Below are 17,084 nucleotides of genomic sequence, written 5' to 3'. Positions count from 1 at the left end.
TGTAGGACACAACATTTTCCATGTGCATCGTTGCATAGGAAAATGAAACATTTAGGACTCGATACTATAATTTAGTTGATGATTATTTAAAAATCTGTTCTTGTTGGGCAACCATGTACTAATCAAACCTCTATTGATTTTTCCTTCTGTCTCCCATTGACCAGAACAACACTTCAATGTTTCCTTGGCGGGAATCCACTTAATAATTAAACACTATGTTGAGGCAGACAAGCGCACAGCTTAACGAAGACTATTTATTAGATTAAATAAACCAAAAAGGCCATTCAAACTAACAGGGGCGTATGGAGTCAGTAACTTCTGGAGTGTAGGTGAGTGCATGAGTGGAAAGTGTGTATCCATTGTTGTATAGTGGAGAAACAAACCACAGCCACTAACTAAACACAAAATGGGTCTTTTAGAACAGAGAGAGACACAGGGAGGCTTTTAATGGAAGGCTCTGGAACAAAGGGCAGGTGTCATGCCGGTGAATTCAACCCTCTGATGACCCTCTGCCACCTCCAACACCTGCGTAGAAGGCAGCCAGCATTGTGAATACTTTTGCTGTCTCAGTGTAAGGGATCTGACTTATGGAGTCATTGGAGTTTAAAATATCTGCCTGCTTTCATCACTTTTTCATCTACTGAGAGCAAACCGTTCATAAAATGGTTAAGGGTTGTCGGTCTTGTTAATGGAGCCTCATTAACACATACTCTCTCTCTAGATTAATGACCCTCGGGCCCATTTCTTCACCCGCAGACCCCCCCCCCCCCCCCCCTGCTTATGAGGGTCTCTGGCCGGTTTGTCTTTTGATGTGACTCTTCCCACTCCCAGGCTTTTGACTGTTTGATCGTAGCAATGTGCGTATGTGACTCTCACCAGTGCAATTTACCCGACCCGTGTTTAACCGCAATTACCTTCTTGAATGGAGAAAAGGCTGCGGTGTCTCTACAGAGAGAGAAAGCGATTCACTGGGCGGGAGGGGATGTGTGCATGACGGACACTAATCAAACCGGTGGTGTGTGACTAACATGGCGGATTTAGTGGTTTTCTCCTCATGGGATTGAGTGAACACATTCTCTGCTCTTTTTAAATGTAAGGACACTTTTCTGTTCCCTCCATCTACCCTTTTTCTCTTTCCATTTACTTTCTCTTCAATACTGTAGATGCCATTTATCTTCACTCTCACTCTCTCTGTGTCGATCTCACTGTCCTTTTTTTTCTCTCTTGTCTGTGTTCCATTATATCCTCTCCAATCCAGCTGCAAAGGGTAAAGGTCACTGCGTCCTGTTTCTCCTGGTGTACTGTCAGTGCTCATGCCTGTTACGGTGGTACTTATTAGCTCTGGCCTTTAGCTGCTGCCATAACAAGCAGGCAGCACTTGTTGAGGAAACTTGAAAACAGACAAAAGAGGAAAGATGGTCTAATACAACGTTCATATATTTATTATCAATATAAGTGAAGTAATGAAGGAAATTAAAATGTTGAAAACTTTCATAGTGAAGATACACACAATAATTATTTGGCAGACTTTGTAATTAACTAATCGATAAGTTGTTGCAGCTATTTTCTATTTGGTAGTTCTAAGGTGTTGGCCTGGTGGACATTTGCTCACTACATTACATCACATTACATGCCATTTAGCTGACGCTTTTATCCAAAGCGACGTACAATAAGTGCATTTCCACATAGAGATACAAACTCAGAAGAACAAGTAACAAAGTACATTTTTCGTCAAATAAGCAGTTTCAAAACATGTTATAAAAAAGTGCCATTATAAGTACAATTTAAGTGCTATCATTTTCACTAGAATCATTTCTACTCTGAACTCAGTAGGGACACCGCAAAAGTTTCTAGTCTCTACCTCAAATAGACGAGCACTACCGGCGCTCTCCCGTGACCAATTTCAGGAGAAACCAAACCGCTGTCCAGCGCTTACGTGGAGCGTCCTAATGGAGTGTTGTGTTATGATGATTTTCAGTGTCAGGATGAAGTTGCTTTATAATAGATGGGATTAGGGAACGTGTTCCCTTCAGGCTTTCGCGTCTGAAATGTAACCATTTACGTTGCCCTCGTGTCAGCACAACATCATTTTTGCAACAAAAGCACCGGTTGTCTCTTGGCTGGCTTGTATGCGCTCTGTGAGGGAGACATCTCTCCATCTGCTGTGAGGGGCGCCGTGGCTTTTCTTTGTCCTGACTCGGCACTTCTTCTTCAATACTCACACACATGCACTCACACACTTCCAAGTATTCCGTCTCCTTATATTGTTGCAGCCTTTTCTGTCCCTCCAGCGTTTCCTCGTAGTCAGGTCCTGCCATAGATCTCACTCCGAACTAGAAATGGAATTGCAGCAGGATGATGGAACAAAGATCTGGAATCGTCTCTCTGTTTTTCCTTATTGTCTGTTTCTCTTTCTCCTTCTGCTGTCTCTGTTACTCTTACAGTGACAACCACGCATCTTTTTTTCTTCATGACAGTTCTAATTTTCCCCCTCTGCCTACTCAACAGTTCTGAATAAAAATGCATGCAACAGATTGTGAGGGATGTTCTTTGTTGATGTTTATTTATTCTACTTTTTTTGAAGTATTGTGCCAAAAGATCAAATTCAGTGGCAGGAAAAATCAAAGGGAAACTGGATCGTATGAATGTTTAAAGGGGAGCAAAAGACCAAATATCTGGGTGGGAAACAGACAGAGCTATTTTACAAGGAAGGTCCTTCCTCATCGTTGATGGCACAAACCCTTCACTACTCCTTTTTACTCTACTATTCTTTCTTTTAACAGTAGTGTACACAAAATCAGTTTCACATACCTCCTATTTATTGCATTTTAAACAAAGTTAAAAAGGTTTAAAATGATATGTCCCACATTATTCAAATGCATATCATATAATTTGCATATTTTTGCTCTATAATGGTGTTATATTCACACATCCGTTGGGCCTGTACAGTTCTGACTACCTTTCTTCAGACTATAATATGAACACAGTGCAAATTAAACTTATAAATCCTGTGACCTCAGTGGGCTCAGTGGCTGCAACAACTACCCACAAGGACAGAAAGGAGACATTTTACCTCGGCACCACAAATCACCGTTAAGACATTCAGCTCAGTGATTTGGGTCGGATCTGTGTGGGAATGTGAATAAAGGACTTATCAGCATATTCCACTCCCATAAAACACCAAGCAGATATGTGAAATGGCAGGACACATCTTGACACTTTAGTTGTAGAGTCATCAAATGGCTTTAAATACTATCCTGATCCTGCATTCAATTCCATTTACTCTAAATGTATGCATCAAATACACTTAATGTCTCGAGTGTGAGGATTTATTAATACTAATCATCGCAAAACCAGAGGAACACACACACCAACACCCGCCCGCCCACACATGCACACCCTTACCATCATTAACATACACTCTTTGTCTCTGTCCCCATGCAGGAGCTGGAGGTTGGTCCCCACTCGTCTCAGACAGATACCAGTGGTCTGAGGTCGATCTGGGGAGGCGGACCTGTATCACTGCTGTTGCTACCCAGGGACGCTACGGCAGCTCTGATTGGCTGACGGCTTACCTGTTGATGTTCAGCGACACGGGTCACAACTGGAGACAACACCGGCAAGAAGACAGTTTAGGGGTAAACACAAAACCAAAAAGAAAAAGAAAAAAGAAGGGATCGCTAATATGTAAAATTAAATGGGTTTCAAAAGAAACCCTCATGATTGAAGCTTGTTGAGGTTAAATGTACTGTTGTCATCATCTGTGGGGACTGGTACTGCCTGCAGCGCTGAGTCTGCTCACCGGGAGACTTTCACTCTGTGTTAATAATGGAATGAGCAACAAAAGGAACCTCAGCAGAGCTCTGTCAGCTGCACAAAGCTGTTGTCAAACAATTGAACCTCAACTGACGGGAGGCTGGCATTGTTGTTTGAAAGACTGCGTGTCGTGCAAAAAGTTTTAATTTCTGCAGGGGCAAAAGATGGTAACTGATGGTGCTTTTAGCTCAGTCTTTGTGAGCCATTGTTGATAACAGTGACAGTGTCTAAAATGTGAACGGATGTGAATTAGGAAGCTGACACGAGCATGTGGTGAAAGCTATATTGAGTAGTACTTTTAGATTAACATTTGTAATATAAATCATTGGATTCATTTATTTACATTCTTCAAATTATAATGTTGTTCATGTGTTGGAACATGACTGACAACATTTAGTGTTCTACCAATCAATGTATTTTTACACCGACTTCTTCTCCGCTGCCCGTTCCCTCCTCCTCTTCCTCCTCCTGCTCTCAGCCTCCACCTTTTTTCCTCTTCTCGACTGAGGTCTTGTCAGATGATGGTCATATTTAAAATAAATACTCAGGATAGTGAATGAGAGGCCGCTCTCTTAAGCCTCCTCGGCAGCACACGGCGCTGTATGTTGGGTTTAACGCTCCGCTGCCCAGCCGGCTCAAACCCTCAAAGCACCGAGGACAAGCTCTGAGATCACAAGCACTCAGCACGAGGGGAGGAGATTTCACTCCCGTAGTCGGATCAGTCCGCACTCGGGAGGCTCACTCGCACGCCACGGAAGAGAAGACACCAGCAGCGCTCGTGCACACTAAACCGCGGCTTATTTGCTGCCCTCACTTATGCATGTGTTGGTCTGCAGCTGGGAAGGCTGAACTATGGCCGACGGGCCAAAGTAAGGGATTCATTTTTAAACTGGAATATGTCTTAAGCATATCTCTCATGAATAACACTGTTTTGCACAACCTTGTATAGTTAGTCAGCACCAACATTTGATCATTTCTGCTGTATGTTTTCATTAGATCTAAACAACAGATTTCCAACTGGATTTTAGTTTCAATTGCAGTCTTTTAATTAAGTATTATTATTATTATTATTATCTTCTGTTGCACAACAGGGCTTTGTTTCTGTAGAAGAGGATTTATTTGCAGTGCTGCTGGTTGAAAACTATGTATTTACCTTTGTGGGGCTCGTGTCCCATTACATTTTTCTATATATGGTCCAAAAATAAAACAAGTTTGGGCTTAATGGTGAATGTGTGAGGACTGTTTGCTTGTCAAGCTGAGAACTCTACTGGATTCTTGGTTCGGAGACAGAATTGGTTGCACAGTTATTGATCACTCGGCAGAGAGAGGGAGAGACATCATCAGCACTAAGGATCAATAGTCTGTGAGCTCCAAGTGAAAATGTACAAGCAAGATTGTGCACCTCTTTATTTTTAGGATTGTTTCATTGCAAAGATATTGGCCATTTAAAATAGACAAAGTTAGAAGATTTGATCTTCTATGATTTTGGAAGGCTGCAAAACTTCAAATTTAAAATACTGCTAAGCAACAACAACAAAAAAAAAATCATTTTTTCCTGTCAATTAATGTAGTCATGGAACTAATTAGGCTGCCAAAAATAGTTTACCATCATATCTTTGGAGCTTCAGCAAGCAGTAAAATATGAATGATTGGATATAGAGGGAAACTAAGGTGTTCTGTCGTTTCAGGCTTTCCCAGGAAACAGCAATGCAGATTCTGTGGTCAAGTACAAGCTAAAGCAGCCGGTAGTTGCTCGCTACCTCCGGCTTATTCCTCTGGACTGGAACCCCTCTGGGAGGATCGGACTGAGACTGGAGATATATGGATGTCCTTATAGTAAGTCCCATTCCCTTAATTTGACTTCTTAGTTTTGGAAAAAAGGTTTCTGGGATCTTTACTCAAATGCAGATATGTATCTATAAGTTATACTATTTTTAGTTGAAATATATGTAAACATGTATCATTACTTATTAATGTTTACACATTTAAGATGATGCTGTCACGGTTTGGGTCCTCTTCCTGTCTTATTTTGTAGTTATCTTGTCTCTCGTGTCTCTGGATGAGCTTCACTTCCTGTCCTGTGATTGCCTGAGTGTTTCCACCTGTGTCCAATCACCTGCACCTCCCTTGTGTATTTAAGCCCCGCGTGCCTGTTGTCCCTTGTCGCGTCATTGTCTACGTCAGTAGTTGTTGGAGCACGTCTCAGTTTGGTCAGAGAATAAAGAGCACCGTTTTTTGAGAATCCTGCGTTTTGGGTCCTGCCTCCTTCCACCAGCACCGATCTCCTGACAGATGCGTATAACAATCATTCTGAGGCATTCGTTTCTTTACACCATAAACACAAAGAATTCCAAGCCAATTTTTCCTTCATGCTGCATATTAATTAGTTCAATATTTTTTCAATCTCACAGAATCACATGAATTTTTTTTTTGACACCAGTAAATATTTCCGATGACTTATTTTTAGTAGCAAACACCAGACCAAATGGTGTTGGAAGCCTTTGTACATTAAGGTTCAGAGCTTTCCTAGATCAGTGGTTTATTCAGAGGAAATCAATACCTCATAACAATAACAATACATTCTTAGACAATAAATCACGGGCTGTGTTTTTTTTCTCCTGTAATATTCATTAATCCAGAACCACAGATTTTAGTAAGTTGGCTTGTCTCGAAGTTACAACAGAGCCACATTTTTTTTACATTAACGTCATGACACCCACAAACGTTGTTTATCTGTGGAGCTCGGGTGGGGATTTCCAAAAATGACTTTCATCATAAGTAAATCTTTAATCTTAACTCTACTTAATGGAGCATCTGGGGACCACTGAATGGTATCCGGGTTAACGCTACAACTCTTCATAAGCTAAATACACGCTTGTGTTACCCAATTAACAATGGCCGTGAAGAATAAAGAGACCCTCTTTTGTTCGTGTAACAGATCTCTTCCTTGTACACCCTTTCCTTTCTTGTCCCTCTGCAGCTTCCGATGTGGCCAACTTTGATGGCGGCAGCAGCCTGGTCTACAGGCGGACCGTGCGCCCGAGCTGGAAGGCGATGGAGGTCGTCTCTCTGAAGTTCAAGACCCACAAGAATTCGGGGACGCTGCTCCACGCAGAGGGCCGACGGGATGACAGCCTGACTCTGGTGTTGGAGAAGGGACGGCTGCTGCTCTACCACCAACAAGGTATCAACGATATCCTTTCTATGTTTTGATACAAGACATTTTCCTTTGGGAAATCAACATTAAACGGATAAAGAGCAATTTAAATTAAATTACAAAAAATTTGAAATGTAAAATTAAGGAAATTAGAGACACGGTAAAAAACAAATAACCGTATCCTCCGATAGAGAATTGAGCAAGTTAAACGTGAACGTAAAATAAATCCAGTTGTACACATTCTGAAGCCAAAATGTGTGCACTATATACATTAAGATATAAGTTAGGTATGAATAATGAACTCAGTACAGAGCATAATCAACAGTGTCGATGCTGTTCCTTTTTTGGTTGGTTTGATTCCACATAGATTGTATGTCTTCGGTGAGAGGTCGGTAGAACTTTGGATGTTGAAATTGAATCAAGTGTTTATTAAACTTTGATGGGTTTTTTCCTGCAAGGCCTGTCGGCAAAACAGCTAAACCACAGTGTGTCTGTATGTGTTCACTCTCTCCAAAGCATCCACCACCCTGTCTCTATATTACTTATATATTTCTGTCCCAACAATGAATTAGAGGGTTTGTGTCCATCTGCTGGATTGTTTGTGTTTGTCAGATGTGATTTCTTAAGATATCGCTGATCCAATTTTGAGGAAACTGGGATATTGCGCTTTTCTCAGCTTATGCTAATTTACTCAGCAGAGTGTTTACTTGTTAATCCATATGTCACAAGCAATATCTTGACAAAAAAAACAAATCTGATTTTGAATAAACTTGGCGAATCGCTGCTGTACACCATTGCAGTCGTGTTGTTGCAGGTGAATTAATGTAGAGGAGAGCAGCATCTTCTGCGGGGATAATTGTGGGCAACGTGTGTTTGTGTTGGTGTAAACAAGGTTAAACCCAAGGTGGTGTCACTGCCAGACAAAAATATTCTCACCATATGGCAGATCTCTAATCAACCACGACATCTGGATGCTGGAGTACTCGTGATTCCATCATTGTAAGATGTAACACTATTTAAATGAAAAACATGGATAATGTCATGTCTGCTTAATTCAACTGTACAAGCCTGTGTCCTTTTTAACCAAAATGATGTATTAAGAGGGACTACAAACAAGTTTACTTTTTTAAAGGGTTGGAAGGAGTTCAGTTGCAGTTGATCCCCAGATTTTCCAATTTCCTCATTTTGGCAAGCTTGCAAGACCAAGGAAAGCCATGCTCAATCTTTTTCCTTCACCTCTTTCTCCCTCCCCCAGTGCAGGTGACCCCTTCTGCAATTCCAACACACTGAAGCTAGTCAGACTGTACTTATCTGACCAATCTCATCTGCCTTCATGCCCTCACGGTGTGGCTTATCACATAACCACACACAATAGCTAATACATCGCTCCATTGTGGTCTGCATCAAACATACAGGGCTCGGCCGGAGCAGATGATCTTTTGTCAAACAATGTGTAATCAACCAAAGTTGATGATGATCAAAAGAGTGAGACAGACACATATGAAGTGACGTAGGCATGAATACAAAATTGAGATAGTTGGCTCCTCTCTATCCGCCTGTGGTTGTCCAACAGTTGGAATGAATTTTGAATTTTGCTTGATTCATTAGAATTTTAATGTTGGCAATCGAAAACCATTTCATATCCTTTTAGCTTCACATTTATCAAAATGTCTGTTTGCTCGAATGTAGCAAACCGCTCCGTAATTCAGTTCACTTCTGAACTGTCGAAGGGAAGCTTTAATCCACAATAGTAAATACACTGAGGGCTGATGTGTCCCACTGTAATGCATTCTGTACAGGTGGCGTTAAGTACTGCTGACTAAATTAGGATGGCATAGGAAATCACGGCATGTTAAGCAAAATTGTTTTTTTCTCTATATCAGGAAGGGTTGAGTTTGCTTTCTGGATGCTGGCTGTAAAAAGCAAAAACAGTATAAAAATCTGATTTCACAGTCATAAAACCTCGTTATGATCACATAGAATTTCACTAAAAGCTTTATATGAATCTCTACGTACAAACTGGGGCAGTTGAGAAGATAAAAGGAAATTAATAATGGTGATTACAGCTCATTCTACACAGCTTTTAAAGTGAGCTTCCGGGGGTTTCTGTTGTTAACAGCCGCATGCAAGTTTCAGTAAGCAGTCTGAAAGGGACTCTTAATGTAAAAAAAACTCTCCTGCTGTATAAGAGGTTGCTTACTGTTGATTTATTCTGTGTGCAGCAGCAATGTTTCTCAAAACAAGGATAAGCTACGAGTGCAGTCAGGGGAATGCAATTGATTTGCCTTTGACATTTGATTTTTGAAGAGACACATTTTCGGCCATGATTGCTTTTATTCTTGATAGTGTTTATTAAAGAGGTGACAGACAGTGGTATCGGGTGACATGCAACTAATGTCCATGGTCTGACTCAAACCAGGAACATCTGGATCACATCGTTAGCGTTTCAAACTGTCACCAGGATGTAAGTCAACTAACAGGACTTGCTGATATATTGCATTTATAAGCACAGCAGTGAAATATAAATCGGATTTCACAAAATACAAAATGAAAAGACATGAAAACCAGAGACCATTGTGGAATAATAAATTGGTTTGATCTCATCTACAGACCAATACAATGTTGTGAATGCAGCTGGAAAGCTTGAGATGCAGCAGTTGGACTCTGTTGTTTTAGTCTAGTTTTATGAATGAAAGGGTTTCTGTGATTGTTTTACCTCAGACACCTCGTCGACCACCACACACGTCGCCTCATCAAATGGCATTGAAGTGATAGTTTGGTGAATGCTGTTATAAGCTCCCACATATGTACCTTACCTACTGGGACCAAGTATATCTTAGCTTGGCATAAAGATTGGAAACAGAAATGGCTCCATCGAATGTTTCCTGCTGCCTTACAAACGTGAGTTAACTACACACACCTAGAGTAGGTAGAGTGGGCTCATTACTTGAGGAAAACTAGCTGAATCAGGCGATGTAAGACTATCCATTATCTTATTAGAAAAGAAAAGAAATCAAGCTGCCATGAGCATTAAAATTACTACCAGCTGGTGTCCATACCCTCGGTCCATGGAAGTAAATGGCATCAAACTTTTCAATATCAATCTATCTGTCGCTCCATCCCCTTTATCCCTCATAATTAATTACTTTCTGTATGCTGCTCCTTCTGTTGTTGCTCCTTCTGTCAGCAGAAACTCTTTTCTCCCTGAAATGTGAGGGGATGGAGAGATGAATCCACCAATTTGGACCGGCTGGTATCTGGTCTGTCATTAATTATCTCCTGCTGTCATTATGCAGCCTCATCAGGTACCGGCCTCCTCCTCGCTAGCATACAGGCACATGCGCTGTCTAATGAGAGAGGATGACCTCAGTGATCAACTTTGTTTCAAAAGATTCGTTTCAAAGAGGGAAATATATATATATAAATCTACTGCAATGTTTCCACAACTTTCGCTCAAATATTTGGACTCACACCTTTAGATTTTCCAAAATGAAACAAAGATTTTTTTTTTTTTAATGTAAGCGTACACATCACAAACTCTAAAGTGTTTCTAGGGTAGTACACCTCAAGAATAATATCACAATTTCTCAGCAGGAAGAAGACAACGTCAAGACAACATAATCAATTGTTTTCCACATCCTCAACCTTCTTGCAGGTGTGAGTTCATCCTCCAGCGGACAGCTTCTTCTTTCTGTGGGAAGTCTGCTGGATGACCAGCACTGGCACCACGTAAAGCTCCAGAGGCTCAGCACTCACCTCAACCTCACGGTGGATAAAAACACTCGCCAGGTTCACATACCAGCTGAGCTCATTCACTGGGACATTAACCAGGTGAGAGAAAACACTCAAAGCACTCAAAAACACATTTTTTTGAAGTGGTATGTCTTGTGTGCACAAAAGTTAAAGTTATAGTCAGCTTGATTTCATTTAGCTACTAGAGCACATTCATTCTATGATTAACTACTCACTGTAGGATTGTTTGAATCCTCCGGGGGGGGGGGTGATGGTTATTAGTTTTTATTTTCTTATGTAGCTAAGTCTTGGAGCTGTCCAGAGCCATGGACTGCAGAAACCCATCCTGTCAAACAGGAATTTTCATGGCTGCATGGAAAACCTGCTCTACAATGACCTCAACCTGATACACCTGGCTAAACGGAACCACCACCAGGCCTCTGTGGTGGTAAGATAGTGTGTTGCTGTATCTTTGGACCACTGTTGTAGAAATCTGTCATTCCGCATGCATCCATAGAAAGGTGACTGTAGACAAGTAATTAGCACGCCAGATGTGTGCATAAACATGTTGTGACTTTTAGGGCTCTTGTTAGTCTTAAAGGTTGCACCTCTTACTGGAAAATTGTTATGTGCTTATAAAACATATCGTACAATAAAATATTATTATTCTTTTGTTACTCATGCCTTTTCTGCATGAATGTCATTATTATGGATAGGGTTTCACAATTAGTATCATTATTTTCCTAAGCTATGTAATCCTTTTCTTCATTTTTAACATAATCATTGTCTTTAGTATCCTGACAATGTCCTTCATTATCAACACTAATGTCATCATTGCAGATCTTTCAAGTAGTAAAGCCCAAAGCAAACAAACTTCAGAAGAAAAGAAGAATTAGTCATATAAAATAAGAAAAGAGGTACAAAATGAGAGGCGAGGGGAGGAGGAAACAGCAATAAATTGAAACTGTCTCTTTCTCTGATAAAAAATAGACATCAAATAAATGTTAATTTGAGATGGGTTTTAAAAATGTGCAATTTGTGCCTCACATTTTACTGTATGAAGCTTTTCCTAAATACATTACACTAACCCTACCATGAACCTACAATAGTGAAAGTAGGTAAAAACGAGTGACCATGATGCCTCCGGTTTTCTAATATCATGATAATAAACAATATAGATGACCATTTTCAGTTTATTTATTTTTTTCCACAGAGGAATTGATGAGACCTCGGGACACAGGGTCAAACCTAGTCAGCCTCTTTAACTGAGGAATATTAATGTTTTAATATCTCTTCCATAATCATTTCATCTCTCTCTCGCAGGGCAATGTGACCTTTTCTTGCGCTGAACAAGTTTCAGTTGCTGTGACGTTCACTCACTCCCAGAGCTTCCTGCAGTTGCCAGGACTGACATCTTGGTCCTCAGGTGTTGTCTCTATGGCGCTGCAGTTTCGCACGTGGAACAAGGCTGGGCTTCTGTTGACCTTTGACCTCTTGCAGAAGGAGGGCACAGTCTGGCTGTACCTGAGTGAGGGCAGACTCCGCCTACAGATTAATAAAGCTGGCAGGGCCAAGCTTGAGTTGAGCGCGGGTTGGTCCAAGCAGGATTTTGCTGAGTTACACCTACAGAGAGGTATGTTACCAATGTTATTCAGTTTTCATCGATCGGATTCATGCCAGACAACACAAAATAATGTTTAATCCAAGCACAAAATACAAAGTTCTGACAATATAATACCAGGAAAAGTTGTGTCAAACCCTCTGCAATGGAAGACCGTGAGATGTTGTTTGAAACTCCGGTAAAATATTAACCTCTTAAAGTGTCACATTTCTCCAGACTTGGCCATTCATTTTAATAGTAATTTCAGTAACACACTCAAACTTACCTTAACACATATATAAAAGAGCTGTATTTCACATTTCAGACTTTAGTATAGCAGCAAATAACAATTGTCTTTGTTAATGTATTGCTGAGTAATGTCTACACTTTTTTCTCACTATTTTGGCAAAGCCAAGTTAGTGCATGTGCAGCACTACTCTGATACAGCGATCACAGCTGATAATGTCGTCCAATTTAAAGCAGTATTGTGGAAAGATAGCACCCGACCTCGTTCCTTCCAGGTGAAGTGAACTTTCACATGACCCAATTTTTTTGTGTAAAAAGGTTCAGGTCTGAATGATGGTCAGTGGCATTATGTGGAGCTGAACTCCAGACAAGATCACCTGAGCATCACAGTGGACACAGATGAAGGAGCCACAGCTCACACCAGCATCCCTCTCCTTCTCACCACAGACAGCCAACTCTTCTTTGGTGGTAAGACATGAATTATATGTATATATATATATATATATATATATATATATATATCCTAAAATTTAAAGGGAGAAAAACACTGACTTATCGTTCCTCCATCTTTTCCTTTTCTGACTATAATAAGAGCAATTAGACCCTGTAGCAGGAAGGCTGTATTTGTTCACAGCCTCAAACACCAATCATGCCCTCATTCACGTCCTTTGGCAAAGAGTGCTTAAATTCGATTGATTTAGGTTTAAAGTTCAGGTTTGCTTACGTAAGTATTCATAGGAGAGGTAAAAAATTATTAAAAATCATTCTCATCTTTATACACTGATAACAAAGCGGAGAATAAAACCTTTGTGAACTGGAAATGAGGTAAAAAGTTACAGATACTGCAGCGATGTTTGAGTGATAAGTTACACAGCAAATGGAATCTGAAGACTACTTTGGTTAAATCGAGATGGAAAGTCCTGTTTTTGTTCTGGAGAGGAACCAAATAGAAGTTTGATGCAGTCGTATATAAATACAACAGTGTAGAGAAATACATTATCACAAGGAAAGTCATTTTTTAAGTCAGACGAAGGAACTTTCAAATAAACTTAAAACTGTACAAATAAAATGATTAATTATGCAGATTTTTCTATTTCAGAATAATTGTTTTATATTTTATATTGTAACATTAGATCATAACAATTGATGCAGTAATTTTAATCAAGTAAAATTGATTTAATGTCGGGTGGGTGGTCCTGCAAAGAATGGCTTACAAACCAGGGCCACCCACTGATTGAGTGCCCTGTGTTTCCCTCACTAGGATGTCCTGCTCAGGAGAGCAGTCCGGAGTGCAAGAACCCCTTCAAAGTGTTTCAAGGCTGTATGCGTCTCTTAACTGTGGACAACCAACCTGTTGACCTAATCAAAGTGCAGCATAGGCTCCTGGGAAAATACAGCCACTTGCAGATTGATATGTGTGGCATCACTGACAGGTCAGTCCCAACATTTTAAATGTAGGTTTTTTTTTAATGCTGTCTACGTGTTTGTTGGGCTGATTGTAGTCATTGACTTTTCTTATGAAGTTCCTCTGGTATCTGGGTGTATTTTGTTGGTGGTTTCCACAGTGAATTTGGGTTTTTTGAAAATAGTGATGAGGATAATTACTCAGTTTGTGGTTATGTTAAATGTGTCGCACAGACCCGTCTCTCCTTCACTCAATGGTATTACTTGCTGTCCTCTTTAAAGTCATTTGAGATTGCAAGTATAGATTAAACAAGGAAAATAAGACGTTCTCAAAATGCTTTTATTGACAACACAAAAAATATTTAACTTGAAAAAAAATTAGACTTGTAAAATGATCTGTGAGTCTGTGACTCAACAGCAAGGGAATAATGTTTAAAATGTAAAGCACATACAGCCAACAATAACGCGCTGCTTCAGGACCTTGGAGAGCGCTGCAGTAGTTTCATTTCAGAGTTTACTTCATTTGTAGGCATATTTGTGTCTTTTTTAACCCATTCATCTAACATAGATGTATTTACATAAGCTGTATAATTGCTAATTTTCTGCCAGTTCTTAACAATTTGGATGTGTATTCAGATGGATGTGTTAAAACTATCCCTTTACTAAAAAAAAGAAGTGAGTCAATGAAAGGTGAATACAAACTATTGCTTTTGATGGCTGCCGTCTTACATTATAATTGAAAGGGATGCACATGTTTAACCATCTGACAGCCTGTAGGAGTAGGAGTATATTTCTTAGGATCCACACTCCTCTTTGCACACAGACATATGCAAATGTACGACTCTGAACCATCTCTCCCGGGTCGCTGAAAGACTTGTTTGTAACACGGGATGAAAAGGATCATGTTGAAAAATCCCTCCCTGAGGCGAAAAAAGAATCAGGGATTTGAAAGGGAGGACCAGTAGCAATATATTTTTTACTTAACAATCTTGGCCACTTTATACATCGACTACATCTAACTGCATTAATGAGAGATACAACTTTGTCTAATAGAGCCTTTTAGTCAGCGTGAGGTTGCCAGGCCAAACTTATTGATCAAGCAAGACGTGCAACTCCAGCCATGATGCGAGTCGGGTGAAGTGCTCAAAGTGTTCAACGTTCTCTCCCTGTTGCCATTCATCAAGTTGGACTTTAACTGTACAAAGCAACACCAATTGTGTTTAAAAATGGCTGGACACGGCACCAAAATGTGACGTGTGAGAAGTTTGGATGCAGGGTTATTCGGACATTGTTCAAAGCGTACCGACACCTTTAGGACACACTTGCTGTCCAAGGCTTGAACATCTCTGAAATGAGTGCTCCCTCCTGCCCACCTCTCCCCTCACTGTATGAGGATGTGTTTTGAAGCGAGATCGATGAAGCTGTCAGAAGGAAATAAAATCTGACCGCATCGCTTCACTCTGGGTGCTGACAACTTAATAACACAGCTTGTCAAAACACACACACACACAAAAGAGAAACACCGATCATTTAAAGGTCCAGTCTTCTTGTTTAGCTGTCTGTCTGTCAGCCGGTGACTTTATTACTTTATCTCTATAGCTCAGTGTGACCAGAGACCAGCGCGTGCGCGCACATCGCACCCTTCACACTCCTGTGTCATTCCCAAACCATCACCTGTGTGTGTGTGTGTGTGTAGATGTGGGTGCTTAACCGACCTACAGACCTCTCTCTCCCTCTACCTTACTGTTCAGCAGAGCTGTGTTCACAGCCAAATTGCGAACCTCTGAATACAAATGGTTCTAGCCAAGAAAAGTTGAATTTTTCCAAACTTTACCAACTGCAGTTGGACTTGGGACAAAGTGGATGTTAAAGACATCTAAAAGAATGGTGCATGCATCCACAGACCTTGTGTCTTGCCTTGAAAACGTGGCCGGATGGTGAAATGTGTTTTTTATTTCAGTGGCTTGGCCTTGATTATTCCACAAAGGAAATTAGATTTAATAGCTTAACTAAAATGTGTGACGTGTGATTGTTGAAAAAACGCAATGCTTTTTACCCTGCTTTATTCAGGGTAGAATAATAGAATTGTTTTTACATTTGGAGAAGTACGCAAGAAAGAGAAAGATCCTTTGGCATTTGGGCAAATACACCTATATGTTTCCTCTGAAAACAAATCAATAAATAATTAACCGCTGTGTTTAGCGATGGCCTTGAATCAACCATTGAAACAACCAACCTACACATAAACATGGATGGAAACCATAAAACATTCAGTTTTGGGCAGGACATGGAAGAAATAATTGATTGGACGAAATTCAGTGATTGTACCTCTCGTTTATCCAGATTACAGTAAGAAAGCAATGCGTCCTCTGCGGTTAACTGTCATGTTTCCAACCAGCACATTACTCTAACAGCCGGGCTTTCAGGGTCTTCCTCTCTACGATCACCTGTCATCACAGTCAAGATCATTAAGCCCCCCCCTAGTTCGACTGCTCACGTGGAGGATGGAGGAACCTGCAGGGGGTTGGTTTGTAGGGACAGCTCGCCTTATATGAACCCAGGTTTGTTGGACTTTTGCGCTTGTCACGGATCGGCCATAACAAGCGGTCATAATGGTATTCGGTAACAGAACCCGCTAGGCCAGAGATGAATAATAAACATTGCATCAGCGGATCAGCAGCAACTGCCTTCAACACCAGAGCCCCCACATTCCACAACTAACCACTGCGTCATTACCCCCGTTAATAATATACTCCAATAAAATGGGGTCTATTCGACAAGGACTACTTTTCTTTGGTGCACTATGTGATAAATTACTCTAAATGAGAAAAAAGAAACCCCCTAATTGGAATTAGGGTATTGGTACTTAACTAGAGTTCATTAAATTGCACTTGGAACGGGTTTGCACACAACAGCAAATTACCCCCACTCACCTTTAATGACACAAGTTCAAAGCTGTTGAGAAAAAAAATCCTGTCTACACAGCAGCGAGTCAGTAGATGGGAAATTAAAATGGTTACATGTCTTGAAAAAAGTTTTACTTTTAAAGAACAAGAGGGTTCTTTTGGAGACGGTGCTGGGTGGGAGTTTTAGGGTTTTGTGCCTGTGATCAATGCTAACAAAGGTACG

The 17,084-nt window shown here is 40.6% G+C and overlaps 1 protein-coding gene across 1 annotated transcript in view; it reads left to right on the top strand.

Annotated features, from left to right (window-relative positions):
• LOC119216908 (contactin-associated protein-like 4) overlaps positions 1 to 17,084 on the top strand; it is a 46,628-nt gene that overhangs the window by 10,489 nt on the left and 19,055 nt on the right. Inside the window, exons 3-10 of the mRNA XM_037470130.2 lie at positions 3,445 to 3,638; positions 5,505 to 5,652; positions 6,797 to 7,000; positions 10,629 to 10,804; positions 11,007 to 11,153; positions 12,029 to 12,338; positions 12,870 to 13,019; positions 13,813 to 13,984. Coding sequence (XP_037326027.2) covers positions 3,445 to 3,638; positions 5,505 to 5,652; positions 6,797 to 7,000; positions 10,629 to 10,804; positions 11,007 to 11,153; positions 12,029 to 12,338; positions 12,870 to 13,019; positions 13,813 to 13,984 — 1,501 coding nt within the window. The remainder of the gene's footprint in view (positions 1 to 3,444; positions 3,639 to 5,504; positions 5,653 to 6,796; positions 7,001 to 10,628; positions 10,805 to 11,006; positions 11,154 to 12,028; positions 12,339 to 12,869; positions 13,020 to 13,812; positions 13,985 to 17,084) is intronic.

The sequence above is a fragment of the Pungitius pungitius genome, chromosome 7 (assembly GCF_949316345.1).
Source record: "Pungitius pungitius chromosome 7, fPunPun2.1, whole genome shotgun sequence".
Taxonomy (NCBI): Eukaryota; Metazoa; Chordata; class Actinopteri; order Perciformes; family Gasterosteidae; genus Pungitius; species Pungitius pungitius.
Note: the sequence above shows the minus strand (reverse complement) of the source record. Positions and strands in the feature narration are given on the sequence as shown.